Raw genomic sequence first — 19,313 nt, 5'->3', positions numbered from 1 at the left:
TGGTGCCCCCTGCCACCATATACCTCGATAATACTGTAGCGGAGTTTAGGCGAAGCCCTACTGCTGTAGTACATCAAGATCGTCACCACGCCGTCGTGCTGACGAAACTCTACCCCGACACTTTGCTGGATCGGAGTCCGGGGATCGTCATCGAGCTGAACGTGTGCTCGAACTCAGAGGTGCCGTAGTTTCGGTGCTTGATCGGTTGGATCGTGAAGACGTACGACTACTTCCTCTACGTCGTGTCATCGCTTCCGCAGTCGGTCTGCGTTGGGTACGTAGACAACACTCTTCCCCTCGTTGCTATGCATCACATGATCTTGCGTGAGCGTAGGAAATTTTTTGAAATTACTACGAAACCCAACAGTGGCATCCGAGCCTAGGTTATTTATGTTGATGTTATATGCACGAGTAGAACACAAGTGAGTTGTGGACGATACAAGTCATACTGCCTACCAGCATGTCATACTTTGGTTCGGTGGTATTGTTGGATGAGATGACCCGGACCAACCTTACGCGTACGCTTACGTGAGACCGGTTCCCTCGACGTGCTTTGCACATAGATGGCTTGCGGGCGACTGTCTCTCCAACTTTAGTTGAACCAACTATGGCTACGCCCGGTCCTTGCGAAGGTTAAAACGGAGTCTATTTGACAAACTATCGTTGTGGTTTTGATGCGTAGGTGAGATTGGTTCTTACTTAAGCCCGTAGCAGCCACGTAAAACATGCAACAACAAAGTAGAGGACGTCTAACTTGTTGTTGCAGGGCATGTTGTGATGTGATATGGTCAAGGCATGATGCTGAATTTTATTGTATGAGATGATCATGTTTTGTAACCGAGTTATCGGCAACTGGCAGGAGCCATATGGTTGTCGTTTTATTGTATGCAATGTAATCGTGATGTAATGCTTTACTTTATTACTAAACGGTAGTGATAGTCGTGGAAGCATAAGATTGGCGAGACGACAACGATGCTACGATGGAGATCAAGGTGTCGCGCCGGTGACGATGGTGATCATGATGGTGCTTCGGAGATAGAGATCACAAGCACAAGATGATGATAGCCATATCATATCACTTATATTGATTGCATGTGATGTTTATCTTTTTATGCATCTTATCTTGCTTTGATTGACGGTAGCATTATAAGATGATCTCTCACTGAATTATCAAGAAGTGTTCTCCCTGAGTATGCACCGTTGCCAAAGTTCGTCGTGCCCAGACACCACGTGATGATCGGGTGTGATAAGCTCTACGTCCATCTACAACGGGTGCAAGCCAGTTTTGCACACGCAGAATACTCAGGTTAAACTTGACGAGCCTAGCATATGCAGATATGGCCTCGGAACACGGAGACCGAAAGGTCGAGCGTGAATCATATAGTAGATATGATCAACATAAACGATGTTCACCATTGAAAACTACTCCATCTCACGTGATGATCGGTTATGGTTTGGTTGATTTGGATCACGTAATCACTTAGAAGATTAGAGGGATGTCTATCTAAGTGGGAGTTCTTAAGTAATATGATTAATTGAACTTAAATTTATCATGAACTTAGTACCTGATAGTATCTTGCTTGTTTATGTTTATTGTAGATAGATGGCTCGTGCTGTTGTTCCGTTAAATTTTAATGCGTTCCTTGAGAAAGCAAAGTTGAAAGATGATGGTAGCAATTATACGGATTGGGTCCGTAACTTGAGGATTATCCTCATTGCTGCACAGAAGAATTACGTCCTGGAAGCACCGCTGGGTGCCAGGCCTGCTGCTGGAGCAACACCAGATGTTATGAACGTCTGGCAGAGCAAAGCTGATGACTACTCGATAGTTCAGTGTGCCATGCTTTACGGCTTAGAATCGGGACTTCAACGACGTTTTGAACGTCATGGAGCATATGAGATGTTCCAGGAGTTGAAGTTAATATTTCAAGCAAATGCCCGAATTGAGAGATATGAAGTCTCCAATAAGTTCTATAGCTGCAAGATGGAGGAGAACAGTTCTGTCAGTGAGCATATACTCAAAATGTCTGGGTATAATAATCACTTGATTCAATTGGGAGTTAATCTTCCGGATGATTGCGTCATTGACAGAATTCTCCAATCACTGCCACCAATCTACAAGAGCTTCGTGATGAACTATAATATGCAAGGGATGAACAAGACTATTCCCGAGCTCTTCGCAATGCTGAAAGCTGCGGAGGTAGAAATCAAAAAGGAGCATCAAGTGTTGATGGTTAACAAAACCACTAGTTTCAAGAAAAAGGGCAAAGGGAAGAAGAAGGGGAACTTCAAGAAGAACGGCAAGCAAGTTGCTGCTCAGGAGAAGAAACCCAAGTCTGGACCTAAGCCTGAAACTGAGTGCTTCTACTGCAAGCAGACTGGTCACTGGAAGCGGAACTGCCCCAAGTATTTGGCGGATAAGAAGGATGGCAAGGTGAACAAAGGTATATGTGATATACATGTTATTGATGTGTACCTTACTAGAGCTCACAGTAGCACCTGGGTATTTGATACTGGTTCTGTTGCTAATATTTGCAACTCGAAACAGGGACTACGGAATAAGCGGGCACTGGCAAAGGACAAGGTGACGATGCGCGTGGGAAACGGTTCCAAAGTTGATGTGATCGCGGTCGGCACGCTACCTCTACATCTACCTTCGGGATTAATATTAGACCTAAATAATTGTTATTTGGTGCCAACGTTGAGCATGGACATTATATCTGGATCTTGTTTAATGTGAGACAGTTATTCATTTAAATCAGAGAATAATGGTTGTTCTATTTATATGAGTAATATCTTTTATGGTCATGCACCCTTAAAGAGTGGTCTATTCTTATTGAATCTCGATAGTAGTAATACACATATTCATAATGTTGAAGCCAAAAGATGCAGAGTTGATAATGAAAGTGCAACTTATTTGTGGCACTGTCGTTTAGGTCATATCGGTATAAAGCGCATGAAGAAACTCCATACTGATGGACTTTTGGAACCACTTGATTATGAATCACTTGGTACTTGCGAACCGTGCCTCATGGGCAAGATGACTAAAACACCGTTCTCCGGTACTATGGAGAGAGCAACAGATTTGTTGGAAATCATACATACCGATGTATGTGGTCCAATGAATATTGAGGCTCGTGACGGATATCGTTATTTTCTCACCTTCACAGATGATTTAAGCAGATATGGGTATATCTACTTAATGAAACATAAGTCTGAAACATTTGAAAAGTTCAAAGAATTTCAGAGTGAAGTTGAAAATCATCGTAACAAGAAAATAAAGTTTCTACGATCTGATCGTGGAGGAGAATATTTGAGTTACGAGTTTGGTGTACATTTGAAAAACTGTGGAATAGTTTCGCCACTCACGCCACCTGGAACACCATAGCGTAATGGTGTGTCCGAACGTCGTAATCGTACTTTACTAGATATGGTGCGATCTATGATGTCTCTTACTGATTTACCGCTATCATTTTGGGGTTATGCTTTAGAGACGGCCGCATTCACGTTAAATAGGGCACCATCAAAATCCGTTGAGACGACACGTTATGAACTGTGGTTTGGCAAGAAACCAAAGTTGTCATTTCTTAAAGTTTGGGGCTGCGATGCTTATGTGAAAAAGCTTCAACCTGATAAGCTCGAACCCAAATCGGAGAAATGTGTCTTCATAGGATACCCAAAGGAGACTGTTGGGTACACCTTCTATCACAGATCCGAAGGCAAGACATTCGTTGCTAAGAATGTATCCTTTCTAGAGAAGGAGTTTCTCTCGAAAGAAGTGAGTGGGAGGAAAGTAGAACTTGATGAGGTAACTGTACCTGCTCCCTTACTGGAAAGTAGTACATCACAGAAAACTGTTTCAGTAACACCTACACCAGTTAGTGAGGAAGCCAATGATAATGATCATGAAACTTCAGATCAAGATACTACTGAACCTCGTAGATCAACCAGAGTAAGATCCGCACCAGAGTGGTCCGGTAATCCTGTTCTGGAAGTCATGATACTAGATCATGATGAACCTACGAACTATGAAGAAGCGATGGTGAGCCCAGATTCCGCAAAGTTGCTTGAAGCCATGAAATCTGAGATGGGATCCATGTATGAGAACAAAGTATGGACTTTGGTTGACTTGCCCGATGATCGGCAAGAAATTGAAAATAAATGGATCTTTAAGAAGAAGACTGACGCTGATGGTAATGTTACTGTCTACAAAGCTCGACTTGTCGCAAAAGGTTTTCGGCAAGTTCAAGGGATTGACTACGATGAGACCTTCTCACCCGTAGCGATGCTTAAGTCCGTCCGAATCATGTTAGCGATTGCCGCATTTTATGATTATGAAATTTGGCAGATGGATGTCAAAACTGCATTCCTGAATGGATTTCTGGAAGAAGAGTTATGATGCAACCGGAAGGTTTTGTCGATCCAAAGGGAGCTAACAAAGTGTGCAAGCTCCAGTGATCCATTTATGGACTGGTGCAAGCCTCTCGGAGTTGGAATAAACGTTTTGATAGTGTGATCAAAGCATTTGGTTTTATAAAGACTTTCGGAGAAGCCTGTATTTACAAGAAAGTGAGCGGGAGCTCTGTAGCATTTCTGATATTATATGTGGATGACATATTGCTAACTGGAAATGATATAGAATTTCTGGATAGCATAAAGGGATACTTGAATAAAAGTTTTTCAATGAAAGACCTCGGTGAAGCTGCTTACATATTAGGCATTAGGATCTATAGAGATAGATCAAGACGCTTAATTGGACTTTCACAAAGCACATACCTTGACAAAATTTTGAAGAAGTTCAAAATGGATCAAGCAAAGAAAGGGTTCTTGCCTGTGTTACAAGGTGTGAAGTTGAGTAAGACTCAATGCCCGACCACTGCAGAAGGTAGGGAGAATATGAAAGATGTTCCCTATGCATCAGCCATAGGATCTATCATGTATGCAATGCTGTGTACCAGACCTGATGTGTGCCTTGCTATAAGTTTAGCAGGGAGGTACCAAAGTAATCCAGGAGTGGATCACTGGACAGCGGTCAAGAACATCCTGAAATACCTGAAAAGGACTAAGGATATGTTTCTCGTATATGGAGGTGACAAAGAGCTCACCGTAAAAGGTTACGTTGATGCAAGCTTTGACACTGATCCGGACGATTCTAAATCGCAAACCGGATACGTGTTTACATTAAACGGTGGAGCTGTCAGTTGGTGCAGTTCTAAACAAAGCGTCGTAGCGGGATCTACATGTGAAGCGGAGTACATAGCTGCTTCGGAAGCAGCAAACGAAGGAGTCTGGATGAAGGAGTTCATATCCGATCTAGGTGTCATACCTAATGCATCGGGTCCAATGAAAATCTTTTGTGACAATACTGGTGCAATTGCCTTGGCAAAGGAATCCAGATTTCACAAAAGGACCAAACACATCAAGAGACGCTTCAACTCCATCCGGGATCTAGTCCAGGTGGGAGACATAGAGATTTGCAAGATACATACGGATCTGAATGTTGCAGACCCGTTGACTAAGCCTCTTCCACGAGCAAAACATGATCAGCACCAAAGCTCCATGGGTGTTAGAATCATTACAGTGTAATCTAGATTATTGACTCTAGTGCAAGTGGGAGACTGAAGGAAATATGCCCTAGAGGCAATAATAAAGTTATTATTTATTTCCTTATAATCATGATAAATGTTTATTATTCATGCTAGAATTGTATTAACTGGAAACATAATACATGTGTGAATACATAGACAAACAAAGTGTCACTAGTATGCCTCTACTTGACTAGCTCGTTAATCAAAGATGGTTATGTTTCCTAACCATGAACAATGAGTTGTTATTTGATTAACGAGGTCACATCATTAGTTGAATGATCTGATTGACATGACCCATTCCATTAGCTTAGCACCCGATCGTTTAGTATGTTGCTATTGCTTTCTTCATGACTTATACATGTTCCTATGACTATGAGATTATGCAACTCCCGTTTACCGGAGGAACACTTTGGGTGCTACCAAATGTCACAACGTAACTGGGTGATTATAAAGGAGCATTACAGGTGTCTCCAAAGGTAGATGTTGGGTTGGCGTATTTCGAGATTAGGATTTGTCACTCCGATTGTCGGAGAGGTATCTCTGGGCCCTCTCGGTAATACACATCACATAAGCCTTGCAAGCATTACAACTAATATGTTAGTTGTGAGATGATGTATTACGGAACGAGTAAAGAGACTTGCCGGTAACGAGATTGAACTAGGTATTGGATACCGACGATCGAATCTCGGGCAAGTAACATACCGATGACAAAGGGAACAACGTATGTTGTTATGCGGTCTGACCGATAAAGATCTTCGTAGAATATGTAGGAGCCAATATGGGCATCCAGGTCCCGCTATTGGTTATTGACCGGAGACGTGTCTCGGTCATGTCTACATTGTTCTCGAACCCGTAGGGTCCGCACGCTTAAGGTTACGATGACAGTTACTTTATGAGTTTATGCATTTTGATGTACCGAAGGTAGTTCGGAGTCCCGGATGTGATCACGGACATGACGAGGAGTCTCGAAATGGTTGAGACGTAAAGATTGATATATTGGAAGCCTATGTTTGGACATCGGAAGTGTTCCGGGTGAAATCGGGATTTTACCGGGTTACCGGGAGGTTACCAGAACCCCCCGGGAGCCATATGGGCCTTCATGGGCCTTAGTGGAAAGGAGAAAGGGGCAGCCCAAGGTGGCTGCGCCACTTCCCCCTCCCCTAGTCCTATTAGGACTAGGAGAAGGTGGCCGGCCCCCCTCTCTCTCTTTCCCCCCTTGGGGAATCCTAGTTGGAACAGGATTGGGTGGGGGGGAGTCCTACTCCCGGAAGGAGTAGGACTCCTCCTGCGCCTCTCTCCCTGGCCGGCGCCCCTCTCCCCCCTTGGCTCCTTTATATACTGAGGTAGAGGCACCCTAGAACAGACACATTGATCCACGTGATCTATTCCATAGCCGTGTGTGGTGCCCCCTGCCACCATATACCTCGATAATACTATAGCGGAATTTAGGCGAAGCCCTGCTGCTGTAGTACATCAAGATCATCACCACGCCGTCGTGCTGACGAAACTCTACCCCGACACTTTGCTGGATCGGAGTCCGGGGATCGTCATCGAGCTGAACGTGTGCTCGAACTCGGAGGTGCCGTAGTTTCGGTGCTTGATCGGTTGGATCGTGAAGACGTACGACTACTTCCTCTACGTCGTGTCATCGCTTCCGCAGTCGGTCTGCGTTGGGTACGTAGACAACACTCTTCCCCTCGTTGCTATGCATCACATGATCTTGCGTGAGCGTAGGAAATTTTTTGAAATTACTATGAAACCCAACACTTCTTCCATTGGATATCAAGTTTGAGGCAAAGAAGGCCATCAAGTCTCAAGCAATTGCAGATTTCCTCGCAGAGTGGACAGAACAATAACAGCCGACTCAAGTCCAGTCGGAACATTGGACCATGTTCTTTGATGGGTCCAAAATGTTGAATGGCTCTGGCGGAGGAGTGGTTTTAGTATCCCCACAAGGATACAAGCTGAGTTATGTCCTTCAGATTCACTTTGATTCTTCCAACAATGAAGCTGAATATGAGGCACTATTATATGGGTTGCATATGGCCATCTCACTCGGCGTCCGGCGCTTGATGGTCTAAGGCGACTCATATTTAGTGGTCAATCAAGTGATGAAAGAATGGGATGTCAGGAGCCCTGCAATGACTGGTTACTGCAATGTAGTGAGAAAGTTGGAGAAGAAGTTTGAGGGGTTAGAGCTCCACCACATACCCCGACTCCAGAATCAAGCGGATGATGATCTGGCCAAGATAGGTTCCACTCGGAAGCCTATCCCCAGTAATGTGTTCTTGGAACATCTCCATACCCCATCTGTACAAGAGGATCCCCTCAAGGAAGAGCCCCCGCAACCGATAAGTTCAACCAACCCGACTGAGATTGAGATTCCAGCTGTGGTTGACCTGATCATGGAAGTCCTAGTGATTACGCCCGACTGGACGGTGCTGTACATTGCGTACATTCTCAGAAAGGAGCTCCCAGAAGACGAGGACGAAGCCCATCAGATAGTCCGTCGATCCAAATCCTTTAAATTTATGAAAGATCAGCTTTACAGAGAAAGTGTCACGGGAGTATCTTAGCATTGCATCACTCCTGAAGAAGGTCGGATGATCTTCAATGATATCCACTCGGGGACCTGTGGTCACCATGCATCCTCTCAGACCATCGTGGCCAAAGCATACTGAGCGGGATTCTATTGGCCTCGAGCAAACGAAATGGCAAAGGATATAGTCGACAAGTGTGCAGGCTGCCAGTTCTATTCCAACATGTCCCACAAGCCAGCATCCGCCTCGAAGACTATTCCTCTCGTCTGGCCGTTCGCAGTCTGGGGGTTGGATATGGTCGGCCCCTTCAAGACCGGTGCGAGTGGTTTCACCCATGTACTCGTAGCAGTCGACAAGTTCACCAAGTGGATGGAAGCTAAACCTATCAAGAACCTCAGCGCAAGCACTGCTGTCAGTTTCATCAAGGAGTTGATATTCAGATATGGAGTTCCTAACAGCATTATCACTTATAATGGCTCCAACTTAGATTCTGACGAGTTCAAGGCGTTCTGTGCAACCCAAGGCACTCGGGTCAATTATGCATTTGTCGCACACCCTCAGTCAAATGGACAAGCAAAAAGGGCGAATGGTCTGATTCTCCAAGGATTAAAACCACGCCAGATGCATGATCTCAAGAATGCTACTGGAGACTGGGTAACCGAGTTGCCTTCCGTCTTGTGGGGGCTGAAAACAACACTGAATCGGTCGACTGGCCGGACTCCTTTGTTCTTGGTGTACGATGCAGAGGCCGTACTCCCGAGTGATTTGCTGCACAATGCCCCCAGAGTGGAACTATTCACACAAGCTGAAGCAGAACAAGCACGAGAAGACGTCATTGATCTCCTTGAGGAAGAGCGCGAGATGGATTTGATCCAGTCGACCATCTACCAGCAAGATCTGCGTTGACTCCATGCCCGAAAAGTCAGAGGGCGAGCATTCCAAGAGGGAGACCTGGTCCTTCGAGTGGATCAGAAGCAACCTCACAAGCTTGCCCCGGCCTGGGAAGGCCCCTTCATCATCACCAAGGTGCTCCACAAAGGAGCCTACCACATCTACAACATAGCGAAGAAGATAGACGAGCCACGAGTATGGAACACAGAACTGCTCTGTCACTTCTACACATAGATCACTCAACCTGACAAGTTATAATAAAAGTGTTTCAGTTTGCTTTCCAAAGACAAGATTTTTTCAATATCATAATGATCAATTTCCCATAAGCATCTGTGTCTAAAATCCCCCAGTGGGTGGCTTAGCCGCGAATCCAATTCGCCTAAGTTAAAAACACTCCAAGTGGAGAGCAATCCTCCCACTCGGTGGCTTAGCCGCGAATCCGATTCGCCTAAGTTAAAAACATTTCCGAGTGGAGAGCAATCCTCCCACTTGGGGGCTTAGCTACGACCCCGTAATCGCCTAAGTTAAAAACACTCCGAGTGGAGAGCGATCCTCCCACTCGGGGGCTTAGCAGCGACCCCTTGAAGGCACTCGGGGGAACCCCGTTAAACATTTTCAAAATCCCCAAAAACCTAACAGAAAAATGTTACAGGGCTTTCAAGATCTAGAGGCAAAAAAATTCAAAAAATTTCAAACTTACTAGTGGCGCAACATGGATGTGGTGCGCCACTAGTAACAGAAAAAAAATTGGTTTTGAATTTTTTTTTCAAAAAATGATATGTAATATGACCGGGAAGTTTGAAATACTTTTCAAAATTTCATCATAGTCATGAACATGAACAAAGTCCTAGACATCAACAAGGTATAATAGGATTGATATGCTAAATATATCAACAAGTGCCTGTGAAGTGAGCCGTTGCTGGGGTTGGATAGAACTCTGAAGTTAAGCGTGCTTGGGCTGGAGTAGTGTGAGGATGGGTGACCTTTTGGGAAGTTTGACCACGGAGTGCGATTTGACCTGAGATTAAGCATATTGACCCGAGATTAAGCCATAGTGACCTGAGATTAAGAAAAAAGCGGAAAAAAAATTTGAAAAAAATAAAAAAAATGAAAAATAAATTTGAAAAAAATTGTTACTAATGGCGCACTTCTATGTGGTGCGCCATTAGTATACCAGATACTAATGGCGCACCTTGGACTATTCTAATGGCGCACCAGCGGTGCGCCATTAGTATACCAGATTCTAATGGCGCACCACAGTAGCGCCATTAGAAAAAAAATCTAATGGCGTGATGCTAGTGGCGCACCAGTAGTGCGCCATTAGAAGGCAAAACAGGTGCGCCACTAGCATGCCTTTTCCTAGTAGTGTGTATTACGGAACGAGTAAATAGACTTGCCGGTAACGAGATTGAACTAGGTATGAAGATACCGACGATCGAATCTCGGGCAACTATCATACCGATGGACAAAGGGAATTACGTATGCAGTCATAACGGTTTGATCGATAAAGATCTTCATAGAATATGTGAGAGCCAATATGAGCATCCAGGTTCCTTTATTGGTTATTAACTGGAGAAGTGTCTCGATCATGTCTACATAGTTTTCGAACCCGTAGGGTCCGCATGCTTAACGTTCATTGACGATATAGTGTTATATGAGTTATATGATTTAGCTACCGAATGTTGTTTGTAGTCCCGAATGAGATCATGGACATGACAAGAAGTCTCAAAATGGTCAAGAGGTATAGATTTATATATAGGACGATGATATTCGTACACCAGAAGTGTTTTGGGGAAAACCGGATAGTCATCGGAGTACCGGAGGGGGTACCAGGTATAGGCCTATTGGGCCATAAGAGGGGACCACACCAGCCCTTTCCCTCTCTTCCCCCCTTTCCTCTTTCTCCTCTAGCAATTATGGCAGGAGGCACCTTTCGGAGGACCCAAGTAGGATTCGGCCTACTTGGGGCGCCCCCTTGGCTGCTCCTCCCTCCCTCCACCTATATATACATGAGGGAGGGGCCGCCACACACCGACGGCATAAACTTAGGCGTGTGCGGTGCCCCCCTCCACCGTTTACACCCTCGGTCATATTTTCGTAGTGCTTAGGCGAAGCCCTGCGGAGATAACTTCACCATAACCGTCACTACATTGTTATGTTGCCGAAACACATCCATTACCTCGCCATCTTGCTAGATAAAGAAGGTGTGGACGTCATCGAGCTGAACGTGTGCTTAATGCGGAGGTACCATACGTTCGGTGCTCGATCGGTTGGATTGTGAAGAAAGTTCGAGTACATCAACCGCGTTGTCAAGCGCTTCCGCTTACGGTCTACGATGGTACGTAAGCACACTCTCCCTCTTGTTGCTATGCATCTCAATGGATAGATCATTGCGTGTGCGTAGAAAGTTTTTGTTTCCCATGCAATGTTCTGCATCAGGGGTATCAGAGCTAGGTCTATGCATAGATGATATGCACGAGTAGAACACAAAGAGTTGTGGGCGATGATCGTCATACTGCTTACCACCAACGTCTTATTTTGATTCGGCAGTATTGTTGGATGAAGCAGCCCGGACTAACCTTACATGTCGGCTTACATGAGACCGGTTCCACAGACATACATGCAACTTGTTTTGCATAAAGGTGGATGGCGGGTATCTATTGCTCCTACTTTACTTTAATCGGATTTGACTGCGTCCGGTCCTTGAAGAAGGTTCAAATAGCAAACTTGATAAATCACCATTGTGGTTTTTGCCGTAGGTAAGAATGGTTCTTGCTAGAAGCCCGTAGCAGCCACGTAAAACTTGCAACAACAAAGTTGAGGACATCTAAATTGTTTTTGTAGGGAATGTTGTGATGTGATATGGTCAAGAAGTGATGTGATATATGTTGACGTATAATATGATCATGTTTTGTAATATCAACAACCGGCAGGAGCCTTAGGGTTGTCTCTTTACCGTAAATGCCATGTAATTGCTTTACATTATCGCTATGCGTTAGCAATATTTGTAGAAGCAATAGTTGGCGAGACGACCCCGACGCAACAATGGAGATCAAGGTGTCGAGCCAGTGATGATGCAGATCATGACGATGATTTGGAGATGGAGATCAAAAGCACAAGATGATGATGGCCATGTTAGGTCACATATTTTGATTGTATCGGATGTTTATCCTATATGCATCTTATTTTTTAGCACGGCAGTAGCATTTTAAGATGATCCATTCACTAAATTTCGATATAAAAGTGTTCTCCCCGAGTATGCACAATTGCAAAAGTTTGTCGTTTCCAGATACCACGTGATGATCAGGTGTGATAGACTCTACGTTGACATACAACAGGTGTAAGACAGATTTAAACACACCGAATATTTGGGTTAAACTTGACGAGCCTAGCATATACAGAAATGGCATCGGAACACTGGAGACCGAAAGGTCGAACGTGAGTCATATAGTAGATATAATCAACATGTAGATTTTCACCATTGAAAACTACTCCATCTCACATGATGATCGGATATGGGTTAGTTGATTTGGATCATGTAATCACATAGATAACTTGAGGGATGTTAATTTAAGTAGGAGTTCATTAGTAACTTGATTAATTGGACGTAATTTATCATGAACTTAGTTTTATTAGTTTTTTGCATGTCTAAGTTGTAGATAAATGGCCCCTGCTATTTTTCCTTGAATATTAATGTGTTCCTAGAGAAAACTAAGTTGAAAGATAATGGTAGCATCTACACGGATTGGGTTTGTAACTTGAGGATTATCCTCATCGGTACACAGAAGAATTTTGTCACGGATGCACCGTTAGGTGACAGGCCTGCTGCAGGAGCAACTTAAGATGTTATGAATGTCTGACAAGTTGGATCAGATGGCTACTCAATAGTGTGCCTTGAATTACGGCATAGAACCGGGACATCAGAAACGTTTTGAATGTCACAGAGCATATTGATGTCTACTACGCAACCTTCTTCTTGTAGACGTTGTTGGGCCTCCAAGTGCAGAGGTTCGTAGGACAGTAGCAAATTTCCCTCAAGTGGATGACCTAAGGTTTATCAATCTGTGGGAGGCGTAGGATGAAGATGGTCTCTCTCAAACAACCCTGCAACCAAATAACAACTAGTCTCTTGTGTCCCCAACACACCCAATACAATGGTAAATTGTATAGGTGCACTAATTCGGCGAAGAGATGCTGGTACAAGTGCAATATGGATGGTAGATATAGGTTTTTGTAATCAGAAATTATAAAAACAGCAAGGTAACTAATGATAAAAGTGAGCACAAACGGTATTGCAATGCAAGTAAACAAGGCCTAAGGTTCATACTTTCACTAGTGCAAGTTCTCTCAACAATAATAACATAAGTGGATCATATAACTATCCCTCAACATGCAACTAAGAGTCACTCCAAAGTCACTAATAGCAGAGAACAAACGAAGAGATTATTGTAGGGTATGAAACCAGCTCAAAGTTATCATTTCCGATCGATCTATTCAAGAGTCCGTAGTAATATAACACGAAGCTATTCTTTCCGTTCGATCTATCATAGAGTCTGTACTAGAATAACACCTTAAGGAACAAATCAACCAAAACCCTAATGTCACCTAGATACTCCAATGTCACCTCAAGTATCCGTGGGCATGATTATACGATATGCATCACACAATCTCAGATTCATCTATTCAACCAACACAAAGTACTTCAAAGAGTGCCCCAAAGTTTCTACCGAAGAGTCAAGACGAAAATGTGTGCCAACCCCTATGCATAAGTTCAGAAGGTTACGGGACCCGCAAGTTGATCACCAAAAGATACATCAAGTGAATCATGTGATATCCCATTGTCACCACAGATAAGCACATGCAATACATACATCAAGTGTTCTCAAATCCTTAAAGACTCAATACGATAAGATAACTTCAAAGGGGAAACTCTATCCATTACAAGAGAATAGAGGGGGAGAAACATCATAATATCCAACTATAATAGCAAAGCTCGCGATACATCAAGATTGTGCCGAATCAAGAACACGGGAGAGAGAGAGATCAAACACATAGCTACTGGTACATACCCTCAGCCCCGAGGGTGAACTACTCCCTCCTCGTCATGATAGAATTCGCCCTCCGGCAGGGTGCCGGAACAGGCTCCCGAGAGGTTTTTGGTGGCTACAGAGGCTTGCGGTGGCGGAACTCCCGATCTGTCTTTCTGGAGGTTTCAATATTTGTTGGAATTTTTGGCGTATGTCTCACGTCAAGGGGGTCTCCGGGCAGTCCACGAGGAAGGGGGTCTCCGGGCAGTCCACGAGGAAGGGGGGTGCACCGGGGGGTGGGTGATGAGGATATAGACCTAGGGTAGGGTCATAGGCCTGACCAACATACCCTACCCAAGTTCACTACCCTAGAAGTAAAGAAGTTCAAGAGACAACAGGGAGTACCCAACGAAGATGTCGAGTGCAATCCACTCGACCAATCATATAACTCTGGTATCCCACCTTATCGAAGACCACTCGACCATACAAGAAACCACTCGACCTATGGATACCAGGAATCAAACGGAACTACAACGGTCGGACATTCACTCCGTAGTCTTCATGAACATTAATGACACTTATGGCTGGCGTTATCAGTAACGCCCCTCCTTGAAATCTTTGTAACGGAGGGGGTCTGGGGTCCTGGCGCACTCTATATAAGCCACCCCCCTCCTCTGGGACAATGGTTTGCACCCCCTGTAACACACACGCATATACTAAAATCTAGTCGACCGCCTCCGAGCACCGAGATGTAGGGCTGTTACCTCCTCCGAGAGGGGCCTGAACTCGTAAACACTTGCGTACAACCTCACCATAGCTAGGACCTTGCCTCCTCCTACGTACCCCCTATTCTTAGTATCAGTCTTAGTACCACGACAGTTGGCGACCACCGTGGGGCCAAGAATCTTAGCGACTTCTGGCGAGGTTGCAAGTCCTTCAGTCTTCATCAACATGGTTTCCGACGGCAGCTTGATCATGGGCCACGAGTTCCGACTCGGAGCACTCACATTCGTCGTCGACGATTCAGCCTGGCTCATGGAGGCCCCCCCGACATTGAGGCGCTGCCGATCCCAGGTTCGTCGCACTTCCGCGCGAGTGCCTGAAAGTGCAACTATCCCTAGGTGGTTTTGGTAATTCATAACAACATATAGCTCATTGAGCTAATGCTATTCCAAGACTATTATTTCAAGAAAGCTCAATGAATGGCATGGCATGGATAATGAAAGTGGATCCCTCAAAATATCAAGGACAAAGGATTGGCTCAAGCTCAAAAGCTCAAGACTCTTCATTTTACATTTTAGTGATCCAAGCTCACATTGAGTCTATAGGACAAGCCAATACTATCAAGGAGGGATGAGGTGTTGCTTAATGAGCCTCTTGCTTCATGTGCTTAGTGATATGCTCCAAATACCCTCAACTAATTTCTCACATCCACATATGACCTAAACCCAAAGTCAAAATCGGTCCCACCGATTCTTTCTATCCGGTGCCACTGAGTTCAAATGTCATAGCCACTGCCACAAACCCTAGGCAAATCGGTCTTACCGATAGGGATCTCGGTCTAACCGAGATGGGATTGTAATCTCTCTGTTTCCCTTCGTAACGTTTCGGTCTAACCGAAGTGAGCGATCGGTCCCACCGAGATTGCAATGTAAACTCCCTGTTTCCTTTTCGTAGCATTTCGGTCTCACCGAAATGAGCGAATCGGTCCCACCGAGTTTACCTGACCAACTCTCTGGAAAGCTTATTACCAAAATCGGTCTCACCGAGTTTGTGTAATCGGTCTTACCAAGATTACTTTATGCCCTAACCCCAACCATATCGGTCCTACCGAGTTGCATGTCGGTCCGACCGAAAATCCTAACGGTCACTAGGTTTCTCAAATCGGTCTGACCGAGTCTGTTGAATCAGTCCCACCGAGTTTGGTAAATTGTGTGTAATGGTTAGATTTTTTGTGGAGGCTATATATACCCCTCCACCTCCTCTTCATTCATGGAGAGAGCCATCAGAAGAAACCTACACTTCGAACTTACCATTTCTGAGAGAGAACCACCTACTCATGTGTTGAGGCCAAGATATTCCATTCCTACCATATGAATCTTGATCTCTAGCCTTCCCCAAGTTGCTTTCCACTCAAATCTTCTTTCCACCAGATCCAAAACATATGAGAGAGAGTTGAGTGTTGGGGAGACTATCATTTGAAGCACAAGAGCAAGGAGTTCATCATCAACACACCATTTGTTACTTCTTGGAGAGTGGTGTATCCTAGATTGGCTAGGTGTCACTTGGGAGCCTCCGACAAGATTGTGGAGTTGAACCAAGGAGTTTGTAAGGGCAAGGAGATCGCCTACTTCGTGAAGATCTACCGCTAGTGAGGCAAGTCCTTCGTGGGCGACGGCCATGGTGGGATAGACAAGGTTGCTTCTTCGTGGACCCTTCGTGGGTGGAGCCCCCCGTGGACTCGCGCAACCGTTACCCTTCATGGGTTGAAGTCTCCATCAACGTGGATGTACGATAGCACCACCTATCGGAACCACGCCAAAAACATCCGTGTCTCAAATTGCGTTTGAATCCTCCAAACCCTTCCCTTTACTTTCTTGCAAGTTGCATGCTTTAATTTCCGCTGCTCATATACTCTTTGCATGCTTGCTTGAATTGTGTGATGATTACTTGACTTGTCCAAAGATAGCTAAAATCTGCCAAACTCTAAAATTGGGAAAAGGTTAAGTTTTAATTAGTCAAGTAGTCTAATCACCCCCCTCTAGATATACTTCAAGGTCCTACAAGTGGTATCAGAGCTTTGGTCTCCATTTGCTTTGATTTCCATAGCTTTTGGTGGTCATAGCCTTTGTTTCACAACCTAGGAGAGTATGGCGTCTAGTGAGGGAAATTATCATTGTAGAGGTCCTTACTTTGATGGTACTAATTCTGCTAGTTGGAAGCATAAGAAGAAAATGCATATTCTTGGACATAACCCCACAGTTTGGGCTATTGTGTGTATTGGCTTGCAAGGTGAATTCTTTGATGGGAGAGAACCAAACCGTCAAGCTAGCGCGGATGAATTGAAGATGTTGCAATACAACGCTCAAGCTTGTGATATCCTCTTCAACGGATTGTGCCCCGAAGAATTCAACAAAATCAGCCGTCTTGAGAATGCAAAGGAAATTTGGGATACTTTGATTGATATGCATGAAGGTACTGACTCCGTCAAGGAATCCAACTTGGATGTGCTCCAAAGTGAGCTTGACAAGTTCAAAATGAAGGATGGTGAAGGTGTCGCTGAAATATACTCTAGGCTTGCTCTTATCACAAATGAGATTGCCGGCTTAGGAAGTGAAGAAATGACCGACAGATTCATCATCAAGAAGATCCTAAGAGCATTGGATGGAAAGTATGATACCATGTGCACATTGATCCAAATGATGCCAAACTACAAAGATCTCAAGCCAACGGAAGTCATTGGAAGGATTGTTCCTCATGAGATGTCATTCAAGTATAAGGAGGAACTTCACAACAAGTCAAGTGGTGCTTACAAAGCCTCATGTGAAGCCCCCACATCATCAAGTGAGAAACAAACATTCAATGAAGAATTGAGCTTAATGGTGAAGAACTTCAACAAATTCTACAAGAGTAGAAGCAAAGAAAGAAGATCCAAGTCAAGGTCCTACAATGACAAAAGATCTTCTAGTCGAGAGCGCAATTGCTACAATTGTGGGAGACCCGGACACTACTCCAATGAGTGTACGGCACCCTACAAAAGAAGAGAAGATTCTCCAAAAAGAAGAAGCGAAAGAGAAGAATCACCACCAAGAGAGAGGAGGAGTAGAGATGATCGTTATGAACGAAGACCCTCACGGAGAAGCAAGGATTCGGAAAGGAAGGACAAGTCATCAAGAAGCTACACAAAATGAAGACATCAAGCTCATGTTGGTGAATGGGTATCCGGCTCCGACTCCGACAATCACTCCGAGAGAAGCTATCACTCCGACTCCGAATATACTCAAGATGAATGTGTTGTCGGTCTAGCACTTGTGTAAACCAACTCCTACGACATATTTGACTCACCAAATGAAGGAATTGGAAGATGCTTCATGGCCAAAGGTCCAAAGGTAACACATCCCGAGTATGTTGATTTCAATAGTGATGAAGATGACTTGCTAGGTCATGATGATTTACTTGTTGAAGACTCTAGTGATGAATACTATGATGAAATGTCAATTAATCATGCTAATCAAGATAAAACGAATGACAATGATAAGGAGATGATTGAGCTTCTAACTAAAGAACTAAACAATCTTAAGTTAGCTCATGAAACTATCTTTGAAGATCATCGAGAAATTTTAAGGGCTCATGAGAAGTTACGCTTTGAAAAGCTCAATCTTGAGCAAGAGCATGAGTTCTTAAAAGCAATCAATGATGATCTCCGTAAGAAAAGTTCTTCTTACATTGCCAAGCATTTACTCTTATCTACTTACATGCCTCAAGTCAAGTCTAGTAACAAGTACAAGAAAGATCCTTCCTCTAGTAGTAACAATAATAATGCCAAATCCAATATTGTTGCTTTTAGTAGTTCTCTTGATTCCACCAATGATTCTCTTAGCCAAGTTACACTTGAGAAAGAAAACAGCTTATTGAAGGGAATTATAGAGAAAGGTGTTTACAAGAGCCTTGCCGGGAGTAAGCAATTCGAAGAAATTGTACGCAAGCAAGGAAGGCACCGGAAGAATCAAGGTGCTGGTTTTGAACAAAAGTTCAATGCTAATGGAGTTGAGTGGGAAGAAGATCAATACCCCAAGACAAAGTTTGTTCCTCAACAAGAGAAGTATGATCCTACTTCCTTCAAGGGAACACAAGCACAAGATGATCTTACACCACAAGACCACAAGAACCACGGCAAGGACAAGCTTCAAGAGGAGATTGATGCATTTGAAGAAGAACCTAAGGCCTTGGTCAAGTGGGTTCCCAAGACTACGTCAAGTTCTACTTCATCAAGTACAACTAGAACTCCAAGGATTCCCATCAAGATGATGTGGATCCCGAAGAAGAAGAACTAGAGAGTTCTTGAGGGTGACTCCGCCAACATTCTTCACTCATATTACTTTGGCAAGAACAAGTGCAATCAACTTCCACATCTTGCACAAGTTCAAGGAGTCACAAACCCTCATGTTGGTAAGGCAAGGGACAAGGTAACCTAATGATTTCATGGACATCATCTTGTGTGTGCATCACTCTATGTCTATGGATATTCTTGTTTGTTCCTTGTGGGA

General features: G+C 44.1%; 1 protein-coding gene across 1 annotated transcript; it reads left to right on the top strand.

Moving 5' to 3' along the window:
- Nucleotides 1-7,729: 7,729 nt before the first annotated feature.
- Nucleotides 7,730-8,164, top strand: LOC147988170 (uncharacterized). Its single transcript, XM_087534134.1, has one exon. It carries the CDS (start codon nucleotides 7,730-7,732, stop codon nucleotides 8,162-8,164), a length of 435 nt encoding a protein of 144 aa, XP_087390260.1.
- Nucleotides 8,165-19,313: the final 11,149 nt, after the last annotated feature.

This window comes from Triticum urartu, chromosome 1A (assembly GCF_056163025.1).
Source record: "Triticum urartu cultivar PI428250 chromosome 1A, HENAU_Tu73, whole genome shotgun sequence".
NCBI lineage: Eukaryota > Viridiplantae > Streptophyta > Magnoliopsida > Poales > Poaceae > Triticum > Triticum urartu.
Note: the sequence above shows the minus strand (reverse complement) of the source record. Positions and strands in the feature narration are given on the sequence as shown.